Genomic DNA, 13,679 nt, shown 5'->3' with positions numbered 1-13,679 from the left:
GTGCCTGGTTTGTTTTTTTATGGCCTTGTTAACCTGCGTCGCTACTTTTAGTGATTTGCGTATTTGTACTCCGAGATCCCTTTGTTCCTCTAACGCACCCAGACTCGCAACCTCCAATTAATGTGATCTCCCTATTCTTCATACCAAAAAGGTAATACCCCACGTTTATCTGAATTTCATTTGCCAATTATATGCCGTTCTGCAAGTTTATTAATGTAATTTGTTGCAGTTCTCCTCGGTATTAACTATCCCCCAATTTGATGTCATCCGCAAATTTAGAAATTGTGTTTTGGATTCCAAAGTGTAAATCATTCATGTAAATTGTGAACAGCAGTGGTCCCAACATTGATCCTTGTGGAACACCACTACCCACCTTCTGCCACTGTGAATAAGCTGCCCTTTACCCTTGCTCTCTGCTTTCTGCCTTGAAGCCATCTAGCTATCCACTCTTGTCCTCTGACTCTGCATTCTCTGACCTTAATCTATTGTGTTACCTTATCAAAGTTCTTTTGAAAATCTAGATAAATTACATTTACTGTATTACCCTTGCCGATTCTCGCTATTACCTCTTCAAAAAATTCAATAAGATTGGCCAAGCAAGACTTTCCCTTTTGAAATCCATACTGACTAGTCATCATTATATTTTTGGCTTCTAGATATTCGTCTACTTTCTCCTTTACTAGGGATTCCATTATTTTTCCTACCACCAATGTTAAGCTGACTGGTCTATAGTTCCTTGGACATGGGTCTGTCTCCCTTCTTAAATTATTAGGTATTGTTAGCGATCCGCCAGTCCTCTGGCACTACACCTTTTTCTAGTGATATTAAATATGTAATGCTTCTACTATCTCTTCCCTAGACTCTTAAAATGAGCGGATGTAATCCATCCGGACCAGGATTTCTTTCCTCTGAGTTTAATTAGTTTATTTAACATATCTCTCTATTTTAAATGCAGTTATTTCATTACTAATCTCACGATCCAATGTCTCTGGTAAAGAGACAAAATAATTATTTACTATTTCTGCCATCTCTCCATCACTGCCTGTGGTATTATCCTGTCCATCCCTTCGTGGCTCTATTCACATCCCGATCGTACTTTTTTTTTATTGATGGGCCTGTAAAATATTTTACTATTTTGTTTTATGTTCCTTGATAATTTAATTTCAGTTTCTCTTTGCCTTCCTAATTTTTTTTAAAATTTCTCTCCTAATCTCTTCATATTTTCCCTCATCATGCTCCCTCCTGCTGTCCATGTACTTAATGTATGCCTCTTTCTTTAACCTCAATTTTGCCCTTATGGCTTTATTCATCCATGGTATCTCATTAGTGTTTAGCTCGTTCTTGTTTTTTTAGCGCAATATATTTTTCCTGGACTCTGTTGAACACAATTTTAAAAAATGTTTCCCATTGCAGTTCTATGACATTGTTTGCCAATATAGTTATCCATTTTATTATCCCAAGTTCTATTCTCAGCCCCTCAGAATCAGCTTTTCTCCAATCTATTATTCTGGTCTTCGTCATACTAATGTCCTTCTCAATTATTATTTTAAAGCGTACTATCATTTGGTCACTATTGCCTAGATGTTCCCCAACTTTTACTTCTCTTATCTGCTCTGGTTCATTCCCCATTACTAGATCCAATAGCAAATCCTCCCTTGTTGGGCTTTTTACATATTGGGTTAGAAAGGAGTCCTGTACACACTGTAGGAACTCCATTCCCTTATCCCCTTTACCTACCTCTTCTGTTCAATTAATATTGGGGTAGTTAAAATCCCCATGTTTATTATTCTATGTTTTTTTACTCATTTCCCTAAATTGTTTGCATATTTCTTCCTCCACCTCCCTTCCACTAAAAGGTGGCTTATAGACTACCCCTATTAGTGTGATTGATCCTTTATTATCTTTTATCTCTATCCACATGGATTCTATTTCTGTCTTGCTAAAAGCTATCACTTTTTTCTACTGCTATTATGCTATCCCTAATAAGTACAATTACTCCCCCTTTTCCCCCTCAATCTTTTCTAAATATGTTATACCCTGTAATGTTTAATGCCCAGTCCTGATTTTTCTGTAGCCATGTCTCAATTATCCCTATGTCTGGTTCCTCACAACACATAATTGCCTCCAGCTCCCCTGTTTTAATACAGGCACTGTGTGCATTGCTGTACAGACAGTTTAACTCATTTTTAATAGCAGTTCCTTTCACTTCATCAATGTCCTTCGTACTTTACACTTTGCTATGCTCTCCTTTCTGGTTTTGTTTATATTTAGGCTGGTTTCATTTCATTCCCTCCCCCCATCTTATTAGTTTAAAGCCTTTGCCACTTCCCTATTTACACTATCCGCTAAGACACGGGTCCCCACCCGGTTCAGGTGGAGCCTGTCCCATCGATACAGCCAATTCCTGTTCCAGTACTGGTGCCAGTGTCTCAAGAAAAGGAACCCATTTTCCCCACATCAGCCCTTTAGCCAGGTAGTAATTCTCCTGATCTGATTGTTTCTATGCCAATTTGTACATGGGTTGGGCAATAATCCATATAAATGCCAGTAATTATTGGTGTTGATAGTGATGTACACGGTGTTCAAATTCAAGCCTCAATGATAGATGGTCAGCACCATTTGATAAAATACCACGATGTTTACGCACAAATGCTCATCATACACAGGGTACCAATATCGTTTTGCCATTTCCCCATATTCCTCCCCAATTTGTTCCCTCCTGGGGTTCGTAACTTATGTTGGGATATTGTTTCACAAGTACCAGCTGGCCTCCGACATTTGGCTCAAATGTCATTAGTTGGTGAGCCTTGACAAGAGTATTAAATCATGGTGGGCATTGCAAATCGTAGCTTCATCCAATGTCCATGGAATGATACAGCACAGGAGACTATTTGGCCTATCACGTCTGTGCCAGCTCTTTGAAAAAGCTATCCAATTAATCCCACTCTCCTGCTCTTTCCCCATAGCCTAGTAAATGTTTTCCCTTCAAGTATTTATGCAATTCCCTTTTGAAAGTTACGACTGAATCTGCTTCCACCACCCTTTCAGACTGTGCATTCCAGATAACTCGTTGCGAAAAAAAAATCCTTGTGCTGTCTCTCGTTCTTTTGCCTATCACCATAAATCTGTATCCTCTGGTTACCAACCATTGTCACTGCAAACAGTTTCTCCTTATTTACTCTATCAAAACCCTTCGTGTTTTTGAACGCCTCTATCAAATCTCCTCTTAATCTTCTCTGTCCTCAGGAGAACAACCCCAGCTTCTCCAGACTTTCCATATAACTGAAGTCCCTCATTCCTGGTACTATTCTCTTCTGCAGCCTCTCCAAGGCCTGGACATCCTTACTAAAGTGTGATACCCAGAACTGAACACGTTACTCCAGCTGAGGCCTAACCAGTGTTTTGTTAAGATTTAGAATAGCTTCTTTGCTTTCGTATTTTATGTCTCTATTACGAAAGCCAAGGATCCCATTTTTTTTTTTTTTTAAATAGTCTTCGCAACTTGTCCTACCACCTTCAAAGATTTGTATATACCCCAGGTCTCTCTTCCTGCACCCCCTTTAAAATTGTACCATTTCGTTTATATTGCCTCTCATTCTTCCTACCAAAATGTACCACTTCATACTTCGGTGTTAAATTTTTCATCTTTCGATTGTGATAGCACAGTGGTTCTGTTACTGGACTAGTCATCCAGTGATTTGGATTAATGATCTGGAGACAAGAGTTCAAATCCCACCACTGCAGCTGGGGAATATTCAGGTAATTAAATAAATCTGTAATAAAAAGCTAGTAATGGTGATCATGAAACTACTGGATTGTCCTAAAAAGCCATCTGTTTCACTAATGTTCTTTAGGGGAGGAAATTTGCTATTCTTATATAGGCCAGGCCAGATGTGACTCCAGACCCAAAGCAATGTGGTTGACTCTTAACTGCACACTGAAATGGCCGAGCAAGCCACTCAGTTGTACCAAACTGCTACAAACACCACACAGACTGAAGCAGCTCAAGAAGACAGCTCACCATCACCTTCTCAAGGACAAGTAGGGATGGGAAATAAACGTTGGCCTTGCCAGCGACACCCACATCATAGGAACAATTTTTTTGTTTGTTTTTTTAATTCATCTAACATGCGTCTGCCCATTTAACCAGTTTGTCTATGTCCTCCTGAAGCCTGGTACTGACCTCATTGTTTACTACAATTCTGAGTATTGTCTCATCTCTAAACTTTGAAATGATGTCTTGTATACCCAAATCTAGGTCATTAATTTATAACAAAAAAAGCAGAGATCCTAATACCGACTCCTGGGAACATCACTGTGTATTTCCCTCCAGTCTGAAAAACAACTGTTCACCACAACGCTGCTTTCTGCCCCTCAGCCAATTTTATATCCACGCTGCCACTGTCCCTTTGATCCCATGGACTTTCATTTTGCTTTCAAGTATGAGCATTTCCAGTTGGGGTCATTGGATACCAATCAGGAACTGGAACCTTCGCCTCCCCTCCAAAATCCAGTGGTATGGAGACCAATTTGAGCAACCCTGCCACCACGACTTCAGCTAACTCAGCACAGACGAGGACCATATGAATACATCACAAACGCGCGACCTCCTCCACCCAGAAGGGCAAGGGCAGCAAGGGTAACACCATCACCTCCATGTTCCTCTTCAAGTCACACAGCATCCGGACTTGGACATATATTGCCGTTCCTTCATCGTCGCCGGGCCAAAATCCTGGAACTCCTTACCTGAAGGCATTGTGGGAGTACTTTTAACACACAGACTGCAGCAGTTCAAGGCGGCGGCTCACCAGCCCCTTCTCAAGGAAAATTAGGGATGAGGAATAAATGCTGGCCTTGCCAGTGGCGCCCACATAACATGAATGAAAAACAAATTGTGCACATAGAACATAAAACCACCATTTCAGCATTTATTTCGAATCAACTAATAAAACGCATTAATTTTGAAGCTTAAGTGAGCACTTTAAGAACTCCTCTTTCTCCAACGGCTCAATTCAGAAATCACAATCAAAATGTAATTTCTCAACTTTTACAATTGTGTCATTTAAAAAAAAAATTTTCAATGAGGCATGAAAGCTAACAGTACTGTTAGGTAACTCGAGAGCTAATGTTAACCAGAGTGTAATAATGTAAAGTAATTTTCAGCATTTCCAGGGGTCAGTAATATCACAAAAAAATGGGTTTTATTTCAGATTACAAACAGAGCCGACATGCAACATCGCAAGTAGTATTCATAATGGGTTACAGTCCTAACAGGAAGGGCCACAATTTGGCTAACATGTGACAGCATAATCATGCATTTTTGTGACTTTGCTTATCCAGCTTTTCTGAAGTGTGGGCTTCACTGCTGTCCATACACACATTACTAATTCATTTTAAAATTGATGAAATTGAGAACGGATTAAGGGGGAGCGCTTGAGCTTTAGCACTGTAGAGTATCTGAAAATATCTACTCATTACCTTATACTTTTGCCGGAGTTCTTCAGTGTCCTGCTTCTCCACCTCCATAACACGGCGTCGTTCTGTTGCATCATCTGCATAATCAAGCTATAAGAAAATCATTTGTTACAGTTACTGTGTAATTACAAAAAAATGCTTACATTTTAGTAAACCAATATAAATGGAGTGATAAAAATCAACACTTGATTCAACCCATTCTGAATAACGACAACATTCCTTGCATCAATTTTGTTTAAGATTACAGGACTGATTAATTTTATTTAGGGGTTGAATGATAACAAATGTTGCCAAAATACATATGGCACATCTGCCAAATGTTAACTAATCTGTTCTATTCTTTCCCCATCCTCATTTTCACCCTTTGCAGGCAGTTCCCATCAGCTGCCCAATGATTGAGTTTGGAAGGGGGGGGGGGGGGGGGGGGGGGAAGGGAGGATGAAGACTTCGCTACACAATTCTGAGACCAAGATGGGTGGTTCGCAGATCCTCAGATAATGAAGCATGCAGTGGACAACAGTGGAGGTGCAATTCAAGATGGGTGGTAGCCAAAATCAGCTTTGGATATTACATGCTGCTTCCACGAGCATGGCAACTAATGATCTCATCAAGAATTGATGAAGCTGCTCTATAGGGATAAAAACAAATTCAAAAGATAGGTAACCCTGCGACCTAAAGTCATTCACCTGCCTAAACTAGTGAACATCTATTTTCTCTAACTCCTTCCCATACCCATCTGTGATGATACATGTTAAATTGGTTTAAAATCTTACTGTAGATATTAGTTCAAGACGACGGATTGGCACAAGACTGAAATTTGTATAATTAATTTTAGAGCACAGACTTTACCAGCTGAACTTGTATTAAATAGTGGAGCAGAATTCTAAAATAAATCCATATTCTGGAGATGTGTGAAAATACATATTATATTTCAGAGAATTGCCAAGAATGTTTTACAAGATAGGAGAGATAATGGGAATTAAGTAAGACGGAATACTAAAGGGAGAGTGACAAACATGAGGAGGTGGGCAGATCGAAAACAAGGTTGAAGACAAGAGTTTGGAAAGGTTTTCGGAGTGCAGGGAACAGGGAAGTTGTCAAGACAGGGAGCTAGGCATGAGATTTCAGAGGACAGGGGCAAAGTGACTGAAATAGTATTTTGTTTTAAACACATCTGCAACTTTTATCATGACAACCAGTGTAAATTAAGTGTATTTATATATTTGTGTTGATATGAAGCAAATATAAGACCACAGAAATATAAAAAGGATACATTTCTCAAAAGCACAACATTTTAATTTCCATAATTAATTAATTAGAAGGTTGGTATAAAAGAATCATTTCCATTCAGGGCAAATACTTACCCATTTTCTGACTTCCACTTACTTATTTTTCTAGAAGAGTTATAATTTGGCATCTCAACTTTGCAGAAATGTGTTTTCATTTTTTAATAAAAATGAGACTTAACATTACAAATAAGTTTGAGTGTCATGGGCTTATATGTTCAGTAAGGATTATCATCTCAGACTTTAATAAGCTCAAATCTCTAGCTTGCCTTTACTTTGAAGGGCTCTGAGTTTTCAGTCAGACCACTAGATGGAGTGGCATGCTGTGTTGAGACATCATGAAATTCCAACATTGATTTTTGACATCAATATAAAACTGCTGCAGCAGCTGATTTAATATTGACCCAAGATGATGTACTATTCTATCTAAATCACTGTTAACCCCCTGAACAACAAAAGGAGTTAACATATAAAAAAAAAACATGTGTCTCTTTCAACCATCTGTACAGTGATTTACTCCTAATTTCAGTCTGGTAATTTCTGCTTCATAAAATCCAAATTTTGGACATCAAGCAGAAATGACTAGTACAGTACTACAAAACTAATCATGGATTTCTGGAACTAAAACATTGATTCTGCAGAAAAGCTACGAATATATTATTAATATACTAATCTAATGAAACATTTTGAAGTTACTGAAGTATAAATTTTACATTTAAAATTTTACTTTTAAAAAAGGTGAACACACCATTTTCAGCACAGTCAACTGCAAAAGCAATTTAGTATGATTAAAATCTAGTTAAACGTATCTAAATTATTCATGACACATAAATGACAGGCTGAGGGTTAATACCTATTCTTTACTGGATAGTTCAGCAGCTCTAAAAGCAGCCTGAACTTTTGCCTCAACTAACTTTTAACCTCACCTTCCTGGCCTAGTTTCAGAGTTCTCCATCTCATATGATGCTATGCGCTTTGTTACTCCTGGCTGAAATCCTCAGGAAAACTATAAATGTCAACATAGGAGGGCTTTTTACAGAGATTTCATGACATGTTTTTAAACTTGCATCTTAATGGATATCTTGCAGAGAAATAAAGTACTTAATACAGCATGCCTAAATCTCCCTGTAATTTCAGCCAGTATCAACCCAGTGTGACATCATGATCTGATGACCAGTGGAGATTCACAACTGCTCAACAATTATTAGTAGCTGGCATCAGTAAATGGAAAACACCAACTTTGAAACTTGAACGAAACTTCTTGGAATTAGCTAATGAAAGGTTGCCCTTTGTATAAAATTAAAAATCATTTTTACTCTCTAGTGTCTATTAAGATAAGCTCCCCCTCTGTTGTGGGGTCTGGATTATAGTTGACAAGCAAGAGTAAACTTCTTAAACAGGGAAGGGGGAAAAAATATTTGCAGATAAGTTTTAGAATAGCTGTTTATCCTTTCCTTCGTTTTACTCACCCTCCCCTTTGAACAAATAAACTTCTGTACATTCTATCCCCCCACAGCTTGATTAAGGTGCTGATAAATTTAATAAACTGCAATGGCCTTAAGGAAGTTCCAATCAAGATGGTAAGCAAAAAAAAATTGCAGATGTTGGAAATCTGATATAAAAACACTAAGTGCTGGAAACACTCAGGTCAGTGCACATCTGTGGAAAGGGTAAATTGGTGTGGACCCTTAGAAGGGTTCTGACAAAAGAGCCACACCTGACATTTTAACTTCTTACTCTATAGCTCAGCAGCTCTGAAGGCAGTCTGAATTTTTGAATCAACTAACTTTTAACCTCGATGAAAGGTTATCGACCCGAAACGTTAACCCTGTTTCTCTCTCCACAGATGCTGCCTGACCTGCTGAGTATTTCTAACATTATCAGTTCTTTCCACAGATGCGGACTGACATGCTGAGTGATTGCATCATTTACCGCTGTGTTTCATAACAAGACGGACCAGTTTTAATGAAGGCTCGATGGGCTGAACTATTCCTGTATCTATGTTCCTCAGGGTTTTGTGTTTTATTCAAACACTGAGAATACACCCCTTGTCGGTAATACCAACACACATTGCAGTGTTCAAATTATTGAACAAAAAGTACCAAATTCTCAGAAAACATGCAGAATGTTTGCCATAATTTCAAGTCTTTCAGTCTTACCTCCATTTCCATGCGGCCCATACCCATGACATCATATTTGACAATAATAGGAATGGGATCAGTCCTTCCTAAAATAGGAAAACAAGAGAGTTGTAGCAAGTATAGCCGCATTTAATTATAACTATTTGCTCAGAGGGTCTGGTGGGTAAAGATCTTGCCTTGGAGTGCAGAGGCCAGAAAGCTACAGTGAACCAAACAGAAGCCATTCTCACAGCTTAGAGTTTTAACAGCACTCATCGCAGGTTTTTGGATAATAAAGATTAGATAACGCGCAGGTGAATGTCTGCACACTAATCATCTTTTTAAATTAAAACAATGTGAAGAATCTACTATCTTTTCATGTTACCATTTGCCATGCTAAAAACTGAAGTTGCAAATGCACTTGATGGGTTAATATTTTATAAATGTAGTGACTTAAAATGTTTTAGGGCATAATTATACAGCCCAATTTAACTTAAACAAGGAAAACAATATTTGCAGACATATATTTTTAAAACTTTGTGGATTTAGCTGATGTATCGGCTAAGGATTTATTTTGATTTTTTTTCCTAACCTGAGACAGATCTTTAATTGACATCATTTTAAAGTTTTCCGGTTGTTTTTGAGGTGGGAGTGGAGGGGCGGGGGAAAAGAAGATAGCAAATAGCAAAAAAGAGTTCACAATCACAAGTTGTAGCCTTGAAGATTTTATATAAACCTTGGCATGGACCCTTGGATACAGATTCCTGATCTGGTATGGAAACCACGCATTTATTTTGTGACTTAGAAGACCACAACCAGCATTCACAAACAATGCAGCACTTCTCAGGGTGTGTGCGCGCGCATGCAGTTCCACACCAGCTTGAATAGCTGCCCACAGAACAGTCTGATGTAACAAATTCAAGGCTTTCAGTTTAAAATATCCTCAGTGGATTCATGAAAAATCAGCAATGGAATATTACAATAGACCAATAATTGCCGTGTGCATCCCATTAGGTTTCGGAATGTTATCAATAAAAATATCAAACTGTAGATGGCAGTGATGATGTTCACTTACAATTAGTTTCTAACATTTTGCACGGGGGGGGGGGGGGGGAAAGAAATCACTCAAACAGCCAACTCAGCAGAATTTTAATGCAATTTTATGTTCACATGGATAATATTTGCAGACTGGCAAAGTTGAATGTACTAATAGAACAAATTATTGAAAGCAGTGGATGACTACAGTTCTGTTCTTTCCACGAGACTATATTAATGAATTCAGACTTTGCTGAAGTGAGCCCTTGATAGGGTTGCCATCAATGTCATTAACAACCCTTTAAAGTGAAATTTAACAAATCATATTACAGGGTTTAATTTTTCCAGCGAGATCAGGAGAGGAAGTAGCATTTATTCTGCCACCATTTAAGAATTGTTATTACAAAAGTATTCAAAGATTTGTATTTTTACTAGGTCTGATTAAGCAGTTTCAAAACACATTTAAATCCAAATGTTGGTTACAAATAAAGCATAGAGAAATCCTGTGATTAGCTATTACCGATTCCACCACCAGAGGCTGCACTTGATACACATTTGATAAGTTGGGCTTAGAAAGCACTAAGTAATTATTTCTCCCTGCATGCAGGGTTTAACGGTCAAACATGCCTGAAAGTATTTTGCTTCCAAACCTCAGTCCCAGCTATCCAAAAATTAAAATTCAGCTATCAAATTTTAAATGAAATACAAGCCATGATAGCCAATTTATAAACGGTGTAACACAGCAATTTGCCCACCATCACCAAAATACTTTCAGATTTTAGACCAAACACACTGATGCAGGAATCTAAGCTGTGAAAAGGACTTCTTGCAAAGAAAATTAAACTTTCAACAGTACTAATTGAACTATGTTTAAGAGTCATACAAATCTTTAATCCACTCAACCAGCCAAACAAAGCAAATGGGACAGCCTAGCACTTTACTACCACATATCTAAGTCAGAGGTACACACTCAGCAGCCGTTTGCTGAGCTGTGACAGAACAAACTACTTACCTTAGATGCTCAACTACTTTAGAGAAATACAAGCTGGTTTCTAGATGGCAAAATTGTGTAATTTGAATTATAAAGTAAAAATTTGCAGGATTTACCAAACAATTTACAGACACATCTCAATCAGCCTTACTGATATTTTTTTTTTAGGTGCAAGCCAATTCACAAAATAGCATATTGATTAGACATTGGGTGCAGACTTAATCTGTACAAGACGAATACTACAAAAACATGGTGTGTTATAGAAGTCACTGACTTGTATAACGTATTTGGGTGCATTGTGAAGGGACTCAGACTAGGTTGCTGTACAGATTAAGAATGTTATAATTCTCAAACAATTATTAGTGAAAGGTTTAATATTTATGTTTATTTGCAGTAGCAAGTGCCCAGGCAAATGGGTAAAATCAACTCTTGGACAATACTACAAATTGATATTGAATAGATTTAAATTTTTAAGTAACACAAATAACAAAGTCTCTTCTCAGCATTGAATCCCTAATGGACAACAATTAACACTCAGGACAGATGCATTTTAAATAATTTTACTAAGAAAAAAAGGTAATGAATATCAAGCAGCAGAATGAACGCTAAACAGAGAAGGAAAATAAGCCTTTCATATTGGTGCACTGATAACAAAGAGGGATAGTAATTCAGTCTGAAAAAAAAATTACCACTGCTAAGTTTACCATCATCACAACATCTCCAGGATCAAAATGCTGTAAAAAAGAAATACCACTTGTTAGGTGGAACAGTGAAGAAACAAGCGTTGTTTAGCAAAAGAGGACAGCATAAGATATTAGTGAAGACAGGGACAGCTTCAGCTTGGCATACAGCAGGATTATGGCCCATTCCCAGCAGCTATTTTCCTGTCCCATATTTCCATTTCCTTTTCTGGCAGTATGTAGGGAGGCAATGCAGTTTCTTTTCATCTCCTGTTTCTAAGTACACTTTCACTCCATGTTTGCTATTTGAAGGATTCAAGGTGTAAAATATACTCAAACCAAAACTGTAAACTCTAAATCCAGACAAAAATACATTACCAGATTCTTAATCAGCAACTGCTTCAGAAACATTTAAACGAGTTTGGTGAAAAAGTACCAAGAGCAGTATCATGTTGGTGGCTGTCGAAATAGGATACTGCTCTTGAACTTTGCAATCCAGATGGCTTTGGACCAGATATTAGTGCTGCAGGTTTCAACTTTGGAAGTTAACCCGTCTCATAAGAAAACAATGGTTACCTTATTGACATAATCATGTAACTATATAGAGAGAACATGTGTCTGACAAGCTATTTACACAGAATGATCTTGCATTTGCATATAAATTGCATTTATATAGTGCCTTTAACATAATAAAACGTGCCAAGGTGCTTTATCAAACAAAATTTGACACCCAACCACATAAGGAGATATTCGGGCAGATATCAAAAGCTTAGTCAAAGAGGTAGGTTTTAAGGAGAGGTAGAGAGGCAGAGGGTTTTAGGGAAGGAATTCCAAAGCTCAGGACTTCGGCAGCTGAAGGCACGGCCGGTAATGATGGAGCGATTAAATAGAGGATGTGCTAGAGGCCAGAATTGGGAGGAGGTTACACTGATAGGGAGAAGCAGGATGTGGCCATGGAGGAATTTGAAAACAGCTACGAGAGTTTTAAAATCGAGGCAACGTAATTCAACAAGCACGGGTGTGATGGGTGAACGGGACTTGGTGCCAGTTAGGATATGGGCAACAGAGTTCTGGATGAGTTTAAGTCCATGGAGGGTAAAACATGGGGGGCCAGCCAGAAGTGGGGTTGGAATAGTCAAGTCTTGGATGAGGATTTCAGCAGATGAGCTGAGGCAGGGGCAGAGTCAGACGGTATTACGGAGGTGGAAGTCTTAATGATGGCGGTCGGAAGCTCAGCTTGGGATCAAATACACCAAGATTGCAAACAATCTGATTCAATAACAAAAGCAGCCAGGAAATTTTTACCAAGTTACATCTTTCTTACTTTACTTGTGGATCACTTGTTAGTGATTAATTCAGAAGATACACATTGGTCCAGAATTTGCTGGGAAAATAGGAGCGCGCTTAATGTGTTTGCCGTTATTAGCATGGAAATAACCCAGCAATTTGTGAGAAGGAGATGCCCCGTAATTTATGATTCGCCATAAATTGCTGTATGATTTGTACCACTCCACCATAAGCCTCAGGAAACGGGAACCTGCCATCGACTTCCCGTGATTCAAGAAATTGCTGTATGTGTGCTGTTAAAACAAATTAAACTTACCCCAGAAAGTTAGGGCTGGTACTTAACACCACAAGGGCCCTTTTAATGACGAGATTTATGTTCCTGCAATGCCACTCGACCTCTCTGGCCCAGAAAGTCTCATTCCTGCAGGTAATAAATTGTTCCTCTGAGGATTTTAAAAATGTAATAATTTTGTTCTTATTTTTCCTTGCTGTCTTTCTTGCAATCGAATCTTTTTTTCCCCACTCTTCATTTCGGTTTCTGTATCTAATTTGACTCTAATTCACCCCATTTCCTTCACCGCCGTTCCAGTTTCTTTTTTTAAATCCTTAAATCTCATTGGTTAAGGACTGGACTGTTAGTGCTGTTGTTTACCAAGGTCGCAGATGCCCCTTGACCTTGCACTTCCACCAATTCAGATGATTTTTTTTCCAAGTTGAAGGGCAATGTTCCCTTTAGGTTTTTTTTGGGGGGGGGGGTTGCGCAGCCCATTTAACAGGCTGCGCGGCACATTCAAATCCCCGCACA

General features: G+C 38.4%; 1 protein-coding gene across 8 annotated transcripts in view; it reads right to left on the bottom strand.

Annotated features, from left to right (window-relative positions):
• The window catches only part of gpatch8 (G patch domain containing 8), a 175,762-nt gene that overhangs the window by 94,739 nt on the left and 67,344 nt on the right, over positions 1-13,679 (bottom strand). For 5 of the 8 annotated variants that reach the window (XM_070864496.1, XM_070864495.1, XM_070864501.1 and 2 more), the window contains 2 exons: positions 8,921-8,988; positions 5,479-5,565 (listed from right to left, as the gene is read on the bottom strand). In XM_070864496.1, coding sequence (XP_070720597.1) covers positions 5,479-5,565; positions 8,921-8,988 — 155 coding nt within the window. Of the gene's footprint in view, positions 1-5,478; positions 5,566-8,920; positions 8,989-10,928; positions 10,948-11,596; positions 11,642-13,679 lie in introns of those variants that run through there. The other 3 variants (XM_070864499.1, XM_070864500.1, XM_070864502.1) reach the window with 3 other exon arrangements.

Source organism: Pristiophorus japonicus, chromosome 21, assembly GCF_044704955.1.
Source record: "Pristiophorus japonicus isolate sPriJap1 chromosome 21, sPriJap1.hap1, whole genome shotgun sequence".
In the NCBI taxonomy this organism is placed as follows: Eukaryota; Metazoa; Chordata; class Chondrichthyes; family Pristiophoridae; genus Pristiophorus; species Pristiophorus japonicus.
The sequence above is the reverse complement of the archived record's forward strand: the minus strand, read 5'-3'. Positions and strand labels throughout refer to the sequence as shown.